At 39.8% G+C, this 18817-nt stretch overlaps 1 protein-coding gene and 1 long non-coding RNA gene across 3 annotated transcripts in view; one reads left to right on the forward strand and one right to left on the reverse strand.

The window, feature by feature from the left end:
* LOC148147504 (uncharacterized) overlaps positions 1–16854 on the reverse strand; it is a 96001-nt gene extending 79147 nt beyond the window's left edge. Inside the window, exons 1-2 of the long non-coding RNA XR_015759715.1 lie at positions 16013–16854; positions 14323–14456 (exon numbers count right to left, since the gene is read on the reverse strand). This is a non-coding gene — a long non-coding RNA (uncharacterized LOC148147504). The remainder of the gene's footprint in view (positions 1–14322; positions 14457–16012) is intronic.
* septin8a (septin 8a) overlaps positions 15562–18817 on the forward strand; it is a 125746-nt gene continuing 122490 nt past the window's right edge. Inside the window, exon 1 of one of the 2 annotated variants that reach the window (XM_087995242.1) lies at positions 15562–15678. In XM_087995242.1, the coding sequence (XP_087851368.1) occupies positions 15649–15678 (30 nt within the window). In that variant the 5' untranslated portion in view covers positions 15562–15648. The remainder of the gene's footprint in view (positions 15679–18817) is intronic. The other variant, XM_043703331.2, reaches the window with a different exon arrangement.

Consider the following 18817-nt stretch of genomic DNA (forward strand, 5'->3'; position numbering starts at 1 on the left):
TCACAGCCCATATATGTCAATGTTATGTTGAGGTTGTACAGGATACTGGTGAGGCCTCTTCTGGAGTAGTGTGTCCAGTTCTGGTTTCCCTGTTATACGAAGAATATTATTAAGCTGGAGAGGTTTCAGAAAAGATTTACCAGGATGTTGCTAGGAATGGAGATTTGAGTTATAAGGAAATGCTGGATAGGCTGGGACTATTTTCACTGGATCATAGGAGGTTGAGTGGTGACGTTCTAGAGGTTTATAAAATCATGAGGGTTATAGATAAGGTGAATGATAGATGTCTTTTCCCTAGGTTGGGGGATTTCAAGACTGGAGACATAGTTTTAAAGTGAGAGAAGAAAGATTTGATAAAGACATGAGGAGTAACTTGTTTACACAGAGAGTGATTTGTGTGTGGAATGATCTTCCAGAGGAAGTGGTGGATGTGGGTACAGTTACAATGTTTCAAAGACATTTGGATAGTACATGAATAAGAAATGTTTGGAGGGATATGGGCCAGTTTAATTTGGGATTATGGTCGGCATGAACTGGTTGGACCAAAGGATCTGTTTCTATCCTGTATATGACTCTATAACTGTAGGCAATGGAAGTGAACAACCAAACATACCATTGCAAACACACACAATTGCAGAAGCTGTTTCTCAACTGTTGGCAATTGACCAGGAAGAGGTGAACTTGTACAAATCAACCATCAGACCCAGAATTCCACAGCAAGCCAACAACAGAAATGAAACAACAATGAATACCACAACAGTCCCCGGAGTAACCACATTCAGATGTACAGGCAACAATGATAAGACACATGCACACCATTAAGAGACCAGCATGTTTTAAGGGAATTGAGCAATTTATGTGCACAGTCTGATGGGAATAATGAACTGTTATAGCATGAGAACAGTCACAGATAATTTGGTAATTTGAGTAACTCAAATTTTAAATGTTTTCGTGTGATTTTAAAATATTCTTTCATATAAAAAGACACATGTTTGGATTGAAATGCAATCATATACAAATGCCCCTCCTAATCTGCGATTGTCTTATCACCTTTATTACAAGCTATACATCCTGTAGTCCGATGTCTTGAGCTCACTTCAATGAAACACCACCTGATAAATACAGTGCATGTCATATGCATGAAACGAGAGGATAGTGTGTACCCACCACCCAGGATGGTGTGCTCTCAGGACTCTCAGCTTGAGCAGCTGCAGCTCTTCTTTTTGCTGCTGAGCCCAGAGCCACCCATCAGTGAGGACAAGGGGGTTCCCTTGTCCCTGTGCCAGAACCCTCAAACCCTTCGCAGAGTAAGATGACCATAATTATCACAAAGATCACAGTGCCACACTCAGCAGCTTAACTTCACCTCAGCTGTTGATGTTGGCATTGCACCAAGGCATAACATCTGTAAGAGAGAATCTCAGAACCTATCAGGACAGTTGTGTAATATGGGTTTTCATTTGCTGTACACTTAATCACATGAATATAATTCAGCTCATAACATTACATTAGAAATACAGAGTACTTACAGGGAACTAAACCATGGCATTTTGACACAAAATGTAACAATCTCATGGCATTACTCACTGAAAATTAATGTAGAAATGTACCCTGGACTTTCCTTGTGTCTGATGAAAATATGGGAGGCCAAGACTTCTATCTCACTTGGGTAACTTTCTTCGGTAAATAATGATTTGATTATAAATGAATTAGCAATCAAATGACACAAATGGTCATTTAAGATAGAGACAATATTATAAATGGTGTTCAATGAATAAATTTGTGTTGAGCATCTCTGAGTCTGCTGGCACAGCAGGGGGCAGCAATTCCCTGCAATCAGCAGATTATATCTGACATCAATTTATTTCTGTTCTATGATACTGGAGCTTGATTCGAGGTGAAGATGTGAAAACTCTAGAAAGCAGATGATCTCTCAGTAGTACCAATCCAGGTTTGTACAAATAAGAGGATTCACCTTCAAAAAAACCTTTAACACATCCAAATGTCATCTTCATTCTGATAATTTGTCCAATACAAAGTCGGCCTCATACCATTACTGTCCTCAATGGCCGATAGTGGTTCCCAGTTCTCCAAACACTTCAGTTTTTAAAAAAACTTAACCTCATTTTGAATCTATTCATGTCCTTGACCCTTCCTATTTCTGAAACTTACCATCACAATAATGGCTGCCTCCACCCAAAACACTGTTCCTCAGATAAAGGCAAAATACTCCGGATGCTGGAAATCTGAAACGAACACAGAGAGTGCTGAAGAAACTCAGCAAGTCTGGCAGCATCAGTGGAGGGAGAAGAACAGAGTTAACATTTCAAGTCTGGTATGGCTTCTCTTGTTCTGAAAAAGAATCGTACCAAATTTGAGATGGTCTCTCCACAGATCCTGCCAGATCAGCTAATGTTACTCCACCTTCCCCATGTTTATCCCTGTTCCTCAAACTCTATCTTGCTCAGTGTTGTGCACTGAGGTTTCCTCCAGAAACCCCTATTCATTCCGATCTCACTCTCCCCCTTTAAGACAAAGGTATTGTACCTTTAACATCATAAGACATCATGAGGTTGACAAACATGCTCTGATACCAGGCCACATAGGAAATGCTAGGGCGAATGATCAAAACTTATTTAAGATGAGACTTTAGGGAACACCATCAAACTGTTGACAAAACCTTTGGTCACCTTTCCTATTCACTCCTGCTCCCCTTTGCCATTTGTTTTCTCATCTGATCACAACTCTGTGAAACAGCTTGGAAAATCTTTTCCAAATTTGTGTTACATTTGCAAACTTCCACTTTGAAGGTACCTTTCAGAAATTAAAACTGCCATTGTATTTTGCAAAGTGCCATCAATTTTATTCTTTTGAATAAAACGAATAAAAGGTAAAATAAAAGGAGCTCCCCACAAACTGTCACAAAGATGTACAAATTTGATTTAGCCAGGGTGAATTTGGGTGTCAAAAGAGTAATTATACCTGTGAGGCAGGATATAACTTTTAAAATTTCAATGAGATGGCCAGTTCCAGGAACAGGCCTACCAAGACTATACCAATACATGATGCCTTTGTAAACTAAAAACCTTTTGCCTTGACATAATCCGTATATTCTCTGCCTATCTATATATCTGTCAAAATGCCTCTTAAATGTTGCTATTGCATCCACGACCACCACTTCCTCTAACAGCATATTCCAGGCACTTACCACCCTCTGTGTAAAACACTTGTCTCTCACATCTCCTTCCAACTTTCCCCCTTTTACCTTAAATCTATGTCCTTAGTAACTGGCATTTCTTCGCTGGGAAAAGGCTCCAACCCTCATACCCTTTTCTCAGTGCTATTAAAATCCAGCAGCTAAAGGGAGCTGAGAGCTGTTGAATGCAGCTCAGAAATGCTTTTTTTCACAAGTTTGGGGGCCATACAGTGCAGAAATGTCCCCTGGACCCAAATGCAAATATGTCATGGCCTGCCTTGATTGCATAGATCTACTGATTCATTCTCTGTGATTGGTTCACCACTGCCCCAATTTTATGAGCATGTCATGAGCACGGTGGCTCAGTGGTTAGCACTGCTGCCTCACAGCGCCAGGGATCCGGGTTCAATTCCCACCTTGGGCAACTGACTGTGTGGAGTTTGCACATTCTCCCTGTGTCTGCGTGAGTTTCCTCCAGATGCTCCGGTTTCCTCCCACAGTCCAAAGATGTACAGGTTAGGTGAATTGGCCATGCTAAATTGCCTGTAGTGTTAGGTGCATTAGTGAGGGGAACTTTGGCTAATTTTTCATCTTGCCTTTATCTGTTCCCAATTACAGCCCAATGATCTCTTCCTTCCCTGTGACCTTGCATCTCTGGTGGTCTCTTTCTCTTCCCTTGTTTTCTCTTTTGTCCATGTGCTATGCCCATCCCCCAGCTGATCACTCCCCTGTGTCAATTCCTTCCATTATCTCTCCCAAACCAGATTTCTTTCCTTCCATGACTTCAGCAGCCCTTTTTTCTTCCAGATGCCACAATAATTCATGATATCTGTAGATGTTTGTTCCAGTCCCTTGAATCTCCCCAACTGTAAAATGCTTTGACATATTTAGCCAAATGTTCAGTTCTGAAATTCTCTCCTGAAACTTTCCACCTCTCTTTCATCATTTAAGATGTACTTAAATGCTCTGTCTTTGAGCAGCAACCACTTGGTCACCTGTCCTGATTATCTCTTTATGTGGTTCTTTGTCCAATTTTGTTTTATAGTGTTCCTGCCAGGCACATCAGGATGCCTCATGCTGAAGACACTTTTAAAATGTATGTTTTTGTGATGATGAAGGCTATTATGGACCAGGCCAGACCCCCTCAAACAGCTCAAGAAAGTAGCCCAGACCCTAACTTCGCTAGATGTTTTAAGCAGGTGTAACGTGGATATTCCAGGAGTGATGCAGCTGGTCAAACCACTTAGTTTTGAACAAAATAGAATTTATTTACAAGATTACCGAATGAAACACAAACATAAGATAACTTAACCTATCTGAAAACCCAACAGAAAATACCAACTGAATGATGCTGTTCCCAATACTTGCAACAATCTCCAAAAACATTCCTTGGCACAAAAGGTAAAATCAAACTCAGGTTCTTACAGGAAAGAAGTCAGAGAGAGAGTACCAGCAAGGACCTGCTTCTTTGGATCCAGCAGCTTCACAACTGACTGACTGACTGCTTTCAGTGAATAGCCAGACTGCCAAAAACCAAATCAAACCACAGAAATTCTGAGCTGGGAAAACTGGCCACTCACCTTTCATTGGTACAGGTGTTTCTTTTAAAAACTTGAAAGCATTTTTTCCTGATGCAGTATCTGTTAGTTATAATCAAATTAGCTCTAAAACCCTTCAACCCCAGATTTTTCGGAACCTGTGCTTTTACGGCATCCTGAGAAAAAAACGCAGGACAACATAACCTTGTTAAAGGAGCAGAATCATCACAAGGCTAATGTGTCAAATGTTAATTTGTCAACATTCCTCTCCAATGGCAAACTTGCTGGGTGTTTTCAGATTGGCCAATGGGCTGAGAAGTGGCTGATGGAGTTTAATTTGGATAAATGTGAGGTGCTGCGTTTTGGGAATTATACCCTTCAGGGTAAGGTCCGAGGGAATGTTGCTGAACAAAGAGACAGGTTCATAGCTCCTTGAAAGTGGAGTTGCAGGTAGATAGGATAGTGAAGAAGGCGTTTGGTATGCTTTCCTTTATTGGTCAGAATATTGAGTACAAGAGTTGGGAGGTCATGTTGCAGCTGTACAGGATATTGGTTAGGCCACTGTTGGAATATTGCATGCAATTCTGGTCTCCCTCCTATCGGAAAGATGTTGTGAAACTTGAAAGGGTTCAGAAAAGATTTACAAGGATGTTGCCAGGGTTGGAGGATTTGAGTTATGGTGAGAGATTGAATAGGCTAGGGCTGTTTTTCCCTGGAGCGTCGGAGGTTGACAGGTGACATTATAGAGATTTACAAAATCATGAAGAGCATGGATAGGATAAATAGGCAAAGTCTTTTCCCTGGGGTGGGGGAGTCCAGAACTAGAGAGCATAGGTTTAAGGTGAGAGGGTAAAGATATAAAAGAGATCTCAGGGGCACCTTTTTCACGCAGAGGGTGGTACGTGTATGGAATGCACTGTCAGAGGAAGTGGTGGAGGCTGGTACAATTACAACATTTAAAAGGCACCTGAATGGGTATATAAATAGGAAGGGTTTGGAGGGATATGGGCCGGGTGCTGGCAGATGGGACTAGATTGGGTTGGGATATCTGGTTGGCATGGACGAGTTGGAGTGAAGGATCTGTTTCCATGCTGTACATCTCTATGACTCTCTATTGCCTCAGGGTAAAATCACTATACTCCCAGAGATGCAAGCCAACAATTGATTGACTTTGCACATGAAAACTTAATTCTGGCTCTGGTATCTCAAGTGAAACACACTTGCACCTTTGTCTGTTGATAGCCATCTTCTCCGAATACATGTTTCATATTTCCAGCACCACTCATAACAATCCTTCCAGCTTATTATAAAGAAATTAACATTTCTTAATATTGACCTTTCAGGGATTTAACTTTTGTTTTGATATTGCACGAATTTGCATGCCCCACTGTACTCAGTAGCCAATCTTGGCTTGTGGTTCTGCCAAACTTAATTTTAAAATTCACATCCTTGTTTTAAAACCATCCCATAAGTGTGCTTCTTCTTATCTGTTTGTTCTTATCCAGCCTGATAATATTCCCAAGATATCTGACCTCCTGCTTCTTCTGCATCATTGATTTTCATTGCTGCGTCATTGCCAACCCTGCCTTCAGCTTCCCAAGTTCTAAACTGTAAGCATTTCCTTTATAAATCTGTCCTCTTCTCTCTCTTTCTTTAAGATGCTCCTTAAATCCCACCTCTTTGTCCAGACTTTGATCACCTTTCCCAATTTTTCCTGAAGTGGTTTGCTGTTAAATTTCCTTTTTTTATGTTAAATGCATTGAGACCTTTCACAACTTCTAAGGCATTATATGGTTGCAAGTTGTTGTTCTTATTTCTGCTACTGACAACTGATTGATTTTCCACTTATTTGTTTTATATAACCTAAAATATTACCGTAAAAAAGTCAATTTCTACTCATTTTGTATACCTAATACACATCAATGTTATAAACTGATCTACTTATGACTGCCTCACTGAGGAGAGATACTATTCTTTCAGGCATAAAATTTAGTGCCTGGGCTTTTTTGTGCCCGGTAGTTTTCACTGAACTTAGTGGTGCATCTATTAATGGAGATGTCAGTTGTATGTATGGAATGTTTTTATCTTCAATTTTACACCAATGTCAGCATCCACCACTTCAAGGTCTGTTACACAATAGATTAGATGAAGGTTATAGCTCCCTTTTCTCTGCTTCAATACAATTACTAACCACAACTGCGCTAGCCATTCATCAAGCTTTCCAGAAGTCCTAATTAAAGCTACAGTATAGGAAATTCTGTTTTGTAGATTTGCTCTATCTGATCACTGGAGAACAGAGCATTTGTTTCTAATGTGATGTTAAATCTACATAGGGTTACACAGAGTCTATAGTCTGCCTTGTGGTTTCCAGCTGTGTTCTCACAGTGGTATAAAATTATCTGAACTTGTATATTATGTAATATCTCCAACCTAGTTCAATTCTTCACTAATAATAATTCTGGGTGAGATCAGTTAGCTCAGTTGGCTGGATAACTGGCGTCAACATTGTAGGTTCAATTCTCCTTCTCAACCTCTCCCTTTTCCTGAGATGTGGCGACCCACAGATTAAACCACCACCAGTCATCTCTCTCTCTAATGAGCAAGCAACTCTATTATCCTGTAGCACTATGGCAACTTTATCTTCAATAATGAAATTTTAAAAACAATTGGATGTTACTGTGCATAATTCAAAAGGAAATAATAGAATAACATCTAGAAATAAGAAAAAATAATCATGAATAGCTGATTCAAAAGGGAAAGTCTTATTTCCCAAATTAAATTAATGTTTTTGAAGAAGTAACTAAGGGAGTAGGCAATAGAAATGTGATAGATTTAATTTACTTGAATTTTCAAACAACTCATAATGAACTGATGTATAAGATCAGAGAACATGGAGTGACAGGACAAGTGACAGAATGGATTACTAACTACCTCCAAAGCAGAAAGCAGTGAGTGGGAATAACAGGTAGTTATTCAGAGTGGTAGAATGTGGGAGTTGGTACTCTGCATGGATCAGTGCTGGGACTAGTACCGTTCACAAGTTATGTTACTGACTCTTAAATTAAAAACACAATTTCTACATTTTCAGGCTACACCAAATAGACACTGTAGTACTGAAGGAGGACTGCAACAACTTATAGGAGGACATTAATAAACTTGCAGGCTGTTGAAATAATTGGCAAAGTAAATTCAATATATCCAAAAAGAGGTAGTATATTTTGCTAGGAAGAAAAGGGAAGTCACATCATCACATTATTTGCATGGAGCAAGTCTGGTTGGGTTGGAGAAACAAAAGGATCCTGGGGTACAAATACAATGATCACTAAAAGATTTTCAATGCCATAAAAATTCAAACCAAACAATAGGCTTTCTCATGAAGGGATAGAATTGGAAAGTAAACAAGTTATGCTAAACCTAAATCCAACCTTGGGTAAACCACACTTTGTGTACTTGGTGTAGTTTTGGTCACTATAATGTAGTGTAGAGGGTGGCACGGTGGCACAGTGGTTAGCACTGCTGCCTCACAGCACCAGAGACCCGGGTTCAATTCCCGCCTCGGGTGACTGACTGTGTGGAGTTTGCACATTCTCCCCGTGTCTGCATGGGTTTCCTCTGGGTGCTCCGGTTTCCTCCCACAGTCCAAAGATGTGCAGGTCAGGTGAATTGGCCAGGCTAAATTGCCCGTAGTGTTAGGTAAGGGGTAGATGTAGGGGTATGGGTGGGTTGCGCTTCGGCGGGGCGGTGTGGACTTGTTGGGCCGAAGGGCCTGTTTCTACACTGTAAGTAATCTAATCTAATAAAAGGGCTGCAGATACAAAGGAGAGGCTGCAGAGAATTCCAAGGATGATATCAGATTGTGAAGGTTTTGTATGAGGAAAGGACTGACAGATTCCATCTCCTCTCTAGATAAAAGATATTTGAGAGTTGACCGGATAATGATCGGTAAACTTCTATGGATGCACAAAAAATGTTTCCTCTTGTGTGGAAGAACACAACTGTGGTGATTAATATAATATAGCCAAGAAGAAAATAATAAACAATTCAGAAGTAACATCTTCAACTAAATGCTGGTGAAAATGTGGAACTCACTACTGCAAGAAGTGATTGAAGTGAATAAAATAGATCCATTTGAAGGAATGGATGTATGAAGGAGAGAAGAGGTGATTATGCTGGTAGATTGATATAAGAAAAGCCAAGAGGAAGCTTTAATGGCACTTAAACACCAGCATAAAATGGTTGGGCTGAATGACTTATTTTTGTGTCATATGACCAAGCAATCCTATGTAAACTCCAGGTAAGTACATAGGCTCATGGCCTTGCCTCACTTCACTTGACAGTTGAATAGTACAGACTTGACTTAACTCCATATTGACAATTTCTAATTAGTTACTGATATCCAATTTACCCAGTGTAATAAAATCATGCAATATTCTTTAATTTTTTAAAATGTCTGTAGAAGGTTTGAAAGAAATGCATGTTCCTTGAAAATGAAAGGTAAAATTAATTGCATAAATATAACTTTCTGAATAGACAGGAGATGACTATAGCAATCCTGGACCTGTGACTGCAATTGAAGATGCAGTGTTCAAAATGTATTGAAGGCATTGATGAAAGTTACTTAGTATGCAAACAAAATTGAATGTGTTATGGCAGAATACAAAAGAAATCCAGAGCTTGTGAAATGATTGAAGTTGCTAACACATTGCTAAATGATTGCTGAACATTTAGAAGACGTGGCATGAAGTCAGAAGACACAGGGAAGGTTCACTAAAATGGTCCCTGGGATTAGGGGTGTGATACTTTAAAGTTCAAAACTTGAATCATTGTTCAGGGATTGAAAGAACGTGGAGTCACAGGTGGATAGGATAGTGAAGAAGGCATTTGGTATGCTGTCCTCTATTAGTCAGAGTATTGAGTACAGGAGTTGGGAGGTCATGTTGCGGCTGTACAAGAAGTTGGTTAGGCCAGTGTTGGAATATTGCGTACAATTCTGGTCCCCCTCCTATAGAAACTTGAAAGGGTTGTGAAACTTGAAAGGGTTCATAAAAGATTTACTTGGATGTTGCCAGGGTTGGAGGATTTGAACTTTATGGAGAGGTTGAATAGGCTCAGGCTGTTTTCCCTAGAGCGTCAGAGGCTGATGAGTGACCTTATCAAGGTTTGCAAAATCATGAGGGGCATGGTTAGGATAAATAGACAAAGTCTTTTCTCTGGGGTGGGGGAGCCCTGAACTAGAGAGCATAGGTTTAGGGTGAGAGGGGAAAGATATAAAAGAGACCTCGGGGCAACGTTTTCACGCAGAGGGTGGTATGTGTATGGAATGAGCTGCCAAAGGAAGTGGTGGAGGCTAGTACAATTGCAACATTTAAAAAGCATCTGGATGAGTATATAAATAGGAAGGCTTTGGAGGGATATGAGCCAGATGCTGGCAGGTGGGACTAGATTGGGGTGGGATATCTAGTCAGCATGGATGGGTTGGACTGAAGGGTCTGTTTCCATGCTGTACATCTCTATGACTCTATAACTCCTTCTGGAATAAACTTTCTCCTGAAATAAAAGTGACAAGGAGAAACTGTTATAAAGAACTGAAAAGCAACAAGAAGGAGATGAAGCAACATAAACAAGCTGTTTCCTGGCAGAGAGGAGGTAACAGCTGCTTGATAACCTGCATAGATAAAGAATGCCCTAAAGTGAAGGGGTTAATGACAGGAAACATTGTTTTTCAAACAGACAGATAACACTGAATGTAATAAGGAACAGAGAAGTTACTCCAGATAAGAAGGCAAGCTACATACTTGATGACTCAAGGTGTTTAATCAACGTTCTGGATGAACTAATCTAATGAATCATCAATAATGTCACATCAGAAACTTCACAAAACAGAAAATCCTATAAGAATTTAACTTCAGGATTCTTTAGTAGCTGAACTGAAAAACGCAATGGGGAGAGATGGTCTAATGGTATTGTTGCTGAACTGTTAACCCAGAGACCCAGGTAAAGTTCTGCAGACCAGGGTTTGAATCCGCTATAGCAGATGGTGGAATTTGAATTTAATAAAGATCTGGAATTAACAATGTGATGGTGACCATGAATCCATTGTTGATTGTTGGAAAAACTGATCTGGCTCACTAATGACTATCATCCTTTCCTGGTTTAGCCTACATGTGACTCCAGACCCACAGCAATGTTGTTGACTCTCAACTGTCCTCGGGGCAATTAGGGATGCGCAATAAATGAGGCTCTAGCCAGCAATGCCCACATCCTGTGAGTGAAGAAAAAAACCTCTGGAGAATCACACTGCCCAAGGATCGATCCCTGGACATCTAGAGACAGACGCTGTTGGTTGGAATTGTAGCTAGATTCTACTACTAATCAGGTTATAGCTACACTGAGTGATGAGGCTTCACTTTCTTACTTGAGGGGGTCTTATTTTAGTTGCTATATGCAATAAGGTTTAAGTAATTGTCTCAGTATTTGATTATCTGTGAGATTTCTCAATAAGTAATCAAATTAAAGGTAGCTTGTGGCTTACCCTATGATGGGAGGTTGAGTAAACTGAGCCAATATTCTCTGGAGTTTAGAAGATTGGGAGGCAATCTCATTGAAATGAATAAGATAATGAGGCAGCTTAATAGAGCAGATATTGAGAGATTTTTTCTAGAAAATCTAGAATCAGAGAATCTAAAACAAGGGCAACATTCTCAGGCTAAGGGGATTATCATTTGAGATATAAATCCTTCATTCAAAAAGTAATAAATATTTAGTATTCCCTTCATATAGAGTTGCTGGTATTCCATTATTGATTACATTTAGGGGTGAGGTACACAGATTTCATCTCTCAGAGAATCAAATGATATGGAGACAAGACAGAAAAGTGGAATTGAAGTCTAGCATCTACCATCTTCAAATTGAATGTGCAGCAGCTCAATGGACCTTATTTTCTCCTCCTGCTCCTATTTTACTGTCTTGATGGATGATATCTTATAAACAAGAGTCAGCATTAAGAACTCTAGCAGATGGGAGGAAGATTTCTTCGAAATATGGAAAAAGTAGAGATGGTATAAAAGATTAACTTAGTCTCCCAATTAGCTATCATTTTTCAGAATGTGAGTAACTGTAACTCAGTGGAGTTGGGGTCATTAAGTACTTTTAGGACTTAGATGGATAGATTCTTACTAGGCAAGGGAATCAGACGTTATCAGGGATAGATTAACCATGATTTTATTTAATGGCAGATCATGTTTAAGGGGAAAACTGACTATGTTTGTAATCCTTAGGTAAACTTCAGATATTGGCTAATATGAGGTGTTTCAGTGGCACAGTAGTATTGGCACAATTCAGGTTCTTATCATTTTCATATTTATCTATTAACCCTGTTTTTGTTTTCTTTGGCCTCTTTTGATACTAAAATTAAATGTATTGCAGTATAAACTGAAAGTTCTATTAGGGCATGACAGTACCACCTTCCCAACATACTCACAGGTCAGTAATAGACTTGATTACAGAGATAAACTCTTGTTACAAATTTGAGTTACTTGTGCATACTTTCTCAACTTCAGTAGCATTAGTGCCTCTCCTAAGTTTTGATTTGGAGATACCGGTGTTGGACTGGGGTGTACAAAGTTAAAAATCACACAACACCAGGTTATAGTCCAACAGGTTTAATTGGAAGCACTAACTTTGGAACACGCTCCTTCATCAGGACTACTTGATGAAGGAGCAGCACTCTAAAAGCTAGTGCTTCCAATTAAAGCAGTTGTCTATAACCTGGTGTTATGTGAGTTTTAACTCTCCTTATTTTGTGAGAGTTGACTTACACAGACTGATATCTGCATGTATGATTGTATCACTCAGAGCTTGCAAAACCAATATTTTCTTAGTATCCAAATCAGATCTTTGCACTTTTCAATTATGCTTAAAGCAGTCTGAGCAAGCAGTCAGCTGGAAAAGACTCGGATGGGAATCATTAATTTGACATATTTCATGGTAAAGTCAACATCATGAATAGTCATTATGTTTGTATTCATTTAATGCAATATAACAAAGCAATCTTTTGAAATTACTCACCATAGGGAGCAGGAAATGTTACCTTATTACAGTGCAGTGTACCCTTTAGAGATTTGGGCATCTGCAGCAAGCACCTCATAGCTCTGGAGAGCTATGAGGATGCTCCAGTGGTAAGAAAGGAGATCTAAAAGCAGCAGCCTTGCAAAGCTAATTTGCTCAGTGTTGCAGTCTAATCACTCAAAATGAGCTATATTAGATGGAGCATGTCATTCTTATGCCTGATACTTGTTAGGAACATATATATTTGTGGATTGTGAGAATTTGAAAGGGAAGACTTGGACAACTCCTGGGGATTATTTGTTAACAAAAAGCCAAGTGAACTTCCAAGCAAAAACATTTAAAATGGGCATTATAAAAATGCTTAATGGCCTAATGACTAACAGGCTAAGTTCGAGAAGGGGCTTATTGCTGAAGGTTGCCTAGCAATTACTGAACTTTTGTTTTTTGTTTTGCAACAGAGTTGAGAGTCGTTTAGTTGTGGTGAGACTTGCAAGAAAGAAATGCAATTTCTCTCTCTCTCTCTCTCGTGAAAGATATTCCAAAAATAAAACCAGCTCAAGAGATATCTCAGAGAAGTATTTTCTAAGTACTTGACTATGATCTTCCCTTTTTTTTAATGTTATACTGTTAACTCAATCATAAGACCTCAATTGTTAACTGACTTACATCAGAACTAAAGATGTTCTATCATTTGCTAGCTAATAGCAATATAATCTTGTCAACAAGAAACCAAAGGACATCATTCTACCCTTTTAGATTTGGACTCTTGATTAACAGGGTTTTCTTATTCTTCTGCTTATAATTGCTATGTAGTGTAAAGCTACCTCATCCAGTTTGTGCTTGAGTGTAAGAATGTTTAGGATTAAAAATGTTATTATTTAAATCTGCTTAATGTATTGGTTAATCATCCATTTTTCACTTGTTTAAAGAATAAATTTGTCCTATAGAAACAAGTTTTATTTTTGAATTTCTTACAGAAACCTAGTGAAAGTCTCATTTGTTCTAGATATCAAAAACTAAAGAGAAACAGATAGACTATTTTGGTGATTAAATAAAACATTTATAGTTTGGGTATGGCTGATGGATTAGTGGGGCTTGATTTTCAGGACAGTTTTCCCATCAGCGTCATAACAGAAATGGCTGTACTCAGAATTTGTTCATGATGGGAAACTTCTAGAAGGACAATGGATATGCTTTAATGTTGCCCTCAAATCAGATGTGAAGGTGTGAAGCATTGCCTCTGACTTATGGGAGATCTTGGTTTGTCAATGAGCAAAATGGAAAAGGCACATTCAGAAAGTACTAAACACATTTTGACTTTGTCAGGAATGTACAGTTGATATTGAGGGATTGAAGGGAGTGCACAGACTGCAAAACAACCCACCTATTCCAACCCATCAACAACCACTTACTCTACAAATGGCACAACCTGCAGATTATGATTAGAACTTAGCACGATTCCCTCCTGAATGGCATTGTGGATTTACCAATGGACTGCAGTGGTTCAAGAAGACAGCTCACCTCTACTTTCTCAAGGACAACCAGCAATACACTCTGGTCAAGCCAGCAACGCCCAAGTCCCATGAATGATTTTTTAAAAAGTCAAATCGGAACCCATGGTGTGTATCCAAGTCATCTTGATTCCAAGAGGCAACCTAAAAAACAGAAATCATCTCACATAATTTAGGTTATCTGCTGCAGTTCATTTTATTGAAAGTAAAATACTGAGGATGCTAGAAATCTGAACCAAACACAGGGAGTACTGGAGAAACTCGGGAGGTCTGACAGCATCTGTGGAGAGAGCTACAGAATTAGGTGAATTGGCCATGCTAAATTGCCCGTAGTGTTAGGTAAAGGTTTAAATGTAGGGGAATGGGTGGGTTGCACTTCGGCGGGTCGGTGTGGACTTGTTGGGCCCGGGTCGGTGTGGACTTGTTGGGCTGAAGGGCCTGTTTCCACACTGTAAGTAATGTAATCTAATGTAATCTAATAAGAATTAATGTTTCGAGTCTGACATGACTTCTTCAGAACAGTCATCCTGGGCTCGAAATGTTAACTCTGTTAATCTTTCTCCATAAATGCTGCCAGACCACAGAATTACTCCTCCAGTATTTTCTGAACACATTTTATGACCTTTCTGACCGAGAGTAATAATTATATGGCGCACGCATAGGCAACAAGACTTCTGGTCTTGGTTCACATCGAATCCTTGCATTATTTGACAGATGTAACCTTTTTTTTTGCTGAATTGTAAACCACATTAGGTTGTGGAGGTGGTCATTGTTATGTCTAATCCTCAGTACGCTGTCAAACTTGTCTCAATTTTTAAATTAAATCCATTATTATGAAAAAAGTAGTCATGAGAACATTTTGATGCTCATTCATGTTCACGACCACCTTAAAAATGGCTGCATTTATCTGTTAGTCCATGTGTAATTGCAATTTCAGAAAACCATTTCATTACTTTGCACTCTATTGATTTCCCACATATCTGACAGATAAACTTCTCCCTCATTAAACTACAAATCCCAGAGCCTCCTGCGGTGTTGGAAGAAACCACTCTCATCACTGATTTCGCGTAAACTCAGTTCGTGTGGCGAAAATAAAATAAACGTTGATATGATGTTAATGTCGGTGATCTTAACAAGCATAGGATTTATTTGCCGGACCTAGAAGCAGCGTTTGATCTGTACTTTCTCTTGTTTCCCTTTCTCTTGGGGAATGGTGCCTGCTGGGGTTTTCTGGGGGTTGGGGTGAGGGGTGGGTCGTGTTGACCGAGCTGGGTAGGCGGTAGCCGGCGGAGATACAGAGGGGAAGGTCGCACTGCTGCTCAGTTACTGAAAGGCAATGGAGGCGAACGAAGCAGAGAGGCGGCCTGTGAGTAATGCAGGGTTTGTCTCCTCAGGCAGTTTGTTTGGAGGGATGGGAATGGGAATGGGGTTGGGGTTGGGGTTGGGGTAGGGGTAGTAGCAGTAGCCGTGTTCGGTGCTGGCTCGTCTGCTTGTTGTGAAGCTGTCACTGAGTGGCCGCCCTTTGTTGTGGCTCCTGGACCCGAGCTCTGGGCAGATACAATGTTGCAAAATTAAAGTGTGTGGCGAATATATTGTATCCATCGCCTCGTTCATTTTTTTAAACAATTCATCAGAAGTGTTTGTCGGGGGGGTGGAAGCATCCCTTGACGTTCAGTCCTCTCTACCCCCAACACACCCACCTGGGGTGAATGTACTTCCAATTCCTTGTAGACATGACTACCCTCGGCGTTGCTAGAATCTCCCTGACAGCCGGGGATCTAGCTGTGTTTTTGACATGTGGTAAATTGTAAAGAAAACTGCTTATTCTCATCTCAGCAGGTGTTCGCTTACGGTGCTCTCATTCAGAAATTGGTGCTTTCAGTCGAAGGTTGAAATTCAGCAAATGAGCGCTTTTGAGTTTTTGTATTTTGGCTGTTAACATTTCTGCAGGAAACTATATCTCTGTTTCGGCTGTGATTTAAATCTCTCTCCATCTTGGATTATTGTTTACAAACACAATTCCACTTGTTCTGTGCCGTCAGATCCAACGCTTGACTTTTAAAGTTTGTTCAGTAAATGGCAGTAAAAACAATGGGCTTCTCTCACTTCCTGACTCGGAGGTTGAAGCGACCTCGGCATCTGGGAAATACACATGGGATGTAATAACCATTCAAAAATCGAAAGTGGAGCACAAATGTGTTCTCTTCTGATGAAATGGCAATTTAATTCACTAACATTGACAATAAATAATTGTGATGGCTCGTCTTTGACCTCCTCCGGTCCCACAGCTCCTCTGTAGTGCGTCTGTGGGGGTGTGACTTATTTGAAAACTGCTGCATTTATGTAGCGCCTCTGACCTAGTAAAGCACACCAGGGCGATTGTTTGTGTGGAGTTTGCACATTCTCCCCGTGCCTGTGTAGGCTTCTTCCGGGTGCTCCGGTTTCCTCCCACGATCCAAACATGTGCAGATTAGGTGAACTGGCCATGCTAAATTGCACACAGTGTTCAGGGATGTGTAGGTTAGGTGTACAAAGTCAAGAATAAATGTAGGGTAGTAGGAATGGGTGTGGGTGGGATACTCTTCGGAGGGTTGGAGTGGACTTGCTGGAACAAATGGCCTGTTTCCACACTGTAGGGATTCTATGATTCTATGCTGTCTTAAAATCTACAATTTTGATCAAGCACCTATCCCATTGTCTCCTAAATGTGGTTTCACATTTTATTAAGTTGTGCAGAGTCATAGTGATGTGTCGCACAGAAACAGACCCTGCGAACCAACTTGTCCACGCCAAGCAGAAATTCCAAATTAATCTAGTGCCATTTGCTAGCACTAGACTCCAAACCCTTCCTATTCATATACCCGTCCAGATGTCTTTTAAATGCTGTAATTGTACCAGCCTCCACCAGTTCTTCTGGCAGTTTATTCCATACACGTACCAGCCGCTGTGTGAAAAGTTGCACCTTAAGTCCCTTTTAAATCTTTCGCCTCTCACCTTAAACCTATGCCCTCCAGTTTTGGACTCGCTCAGCCCAGGGAAAAGACTGGCTATTCACCCTATCCCCATGCCTGTCATGATTTTATAAACCTCTATAAAGTCACCCCTCAGCCTCCGATGCTCCAGGAAACTAGCCCCAGCGTGTTCAGCCTCTCCCTATAGGTCAAACCCTCCAACCCTAGCAACATCCTTGTAAATCCTTTTTGAACCCTTTCAAGTGAACTCCCATTGGTATATTTTGTAGTTCATTTAAAAGTGTTAGATGAATACAGTTGTTTTTATTTCTTAACCCTAACAGCAGAGCTTTTCATCATCTGAGTCATGCTCCCTGGAACTTGTTCCCGAAACTTATTCTTCATCCTCTTCCAAAAATCTCAATCATTTTCTTTTTGGCACTTCCTTGTTCAGTGTTTGGTCTGTAAAACACTTGGAAACATTCTTTCTGTGGAAGGTGCTTTACAAAATGCACTATTTGATGAGCAGGAGTTTAAGGGTTTCAAAGTGCAGTCAGACTATTATGTACCCACAACAAAAAGTGGATTTGGGTGTGTTTTAAGTATAAAAGCAGCTGCAACTCAAATTACTCTCTTATAAGAGCATGGAGGTATGATATTCCCCCTCAAGGGTACTGGTTTGAATTTTAAAGTAATATCATACAATTTCAGCATCAAAAAGATTCCATGAAGTTCTTGGCTGCTAAGAATTATAGTTGAAACCAATCTAATATTGTCAATAAGATTTGCAGTGTGATTCATTTGTATGTGCTAGATGTTACATATATATGTTCTTAGCAGGCAAAGTAAAATTGTTTACATCATAACCCTTTTCATTGACTATCAATTCCTGTTACACTTCCTATAGCAACACACTGACCTGTCTACTTGTTTGGTTTGAATTGTTTTTTCAGCTAAGATTGATAATTAACAGTTCCTGCTGTTTTCCATGCCAAACCATGTTCCAAGCAATTAGCACCTTTTTCTCCAGCTTTATAAATTGTTGTTCCTTTTCTATATTTGGGCTACGTCCCAGTCCTGATGAATAAAAAACAGAAAGCTTCAATTTTATCTTTTATTAGCAAAATTTATTATGAAGTAACTATTATGTGAAGATTGAAGCTACAATATTGCATACCTAGGAGTGAATTATAGATTGCAGTATAATATTGGCTTGTATGTAAACTGATGCATAAAACTGCCTCGAAATGGCAGCTATGTGAAAAGGTTAAGGATTTTTGTTGTTTTCTTCACTTATGTTCCCTGAAAGTTTTTCAATGTTATAAAAGGGATTCAGATGATATGCTAAGCAGCTCTTTTTGTTTTTAAAAAATGCTTAATTTAGTTATGTTGAGGAATATGGAGAAGGAAGATTCCAGATTTGATTCATACAAAATTGCAACATGGAAGTTGGATTAGGTCATTCGGATCTTTGAACTTGCTCTACCGTTTGATAAGATCTTAGCTGCTTTGATATAGTCTCACCCCAATTTCTCTGTCAGCCCTTCCAGAGCC

The sequence above is a fragment of the Chiloscyllium plagiosum genome, unplaced genomic scaffold (assembly GCF_037043375.1).
Source record: "Chiloscyllium plagiosum isolate Xiang-an unplaced genomic scaffold, Cpla_swu_hap1 HiC_scaffold_16, whole genome shotgun sequence".
Lineage (NCBI taxonomy): Eukaryota > Metazoa > Chordata > Chondrichthyes > Orectolobiformes > Hemiscylliidae > Chiloscyllium > Chiloscyllium plagiosum.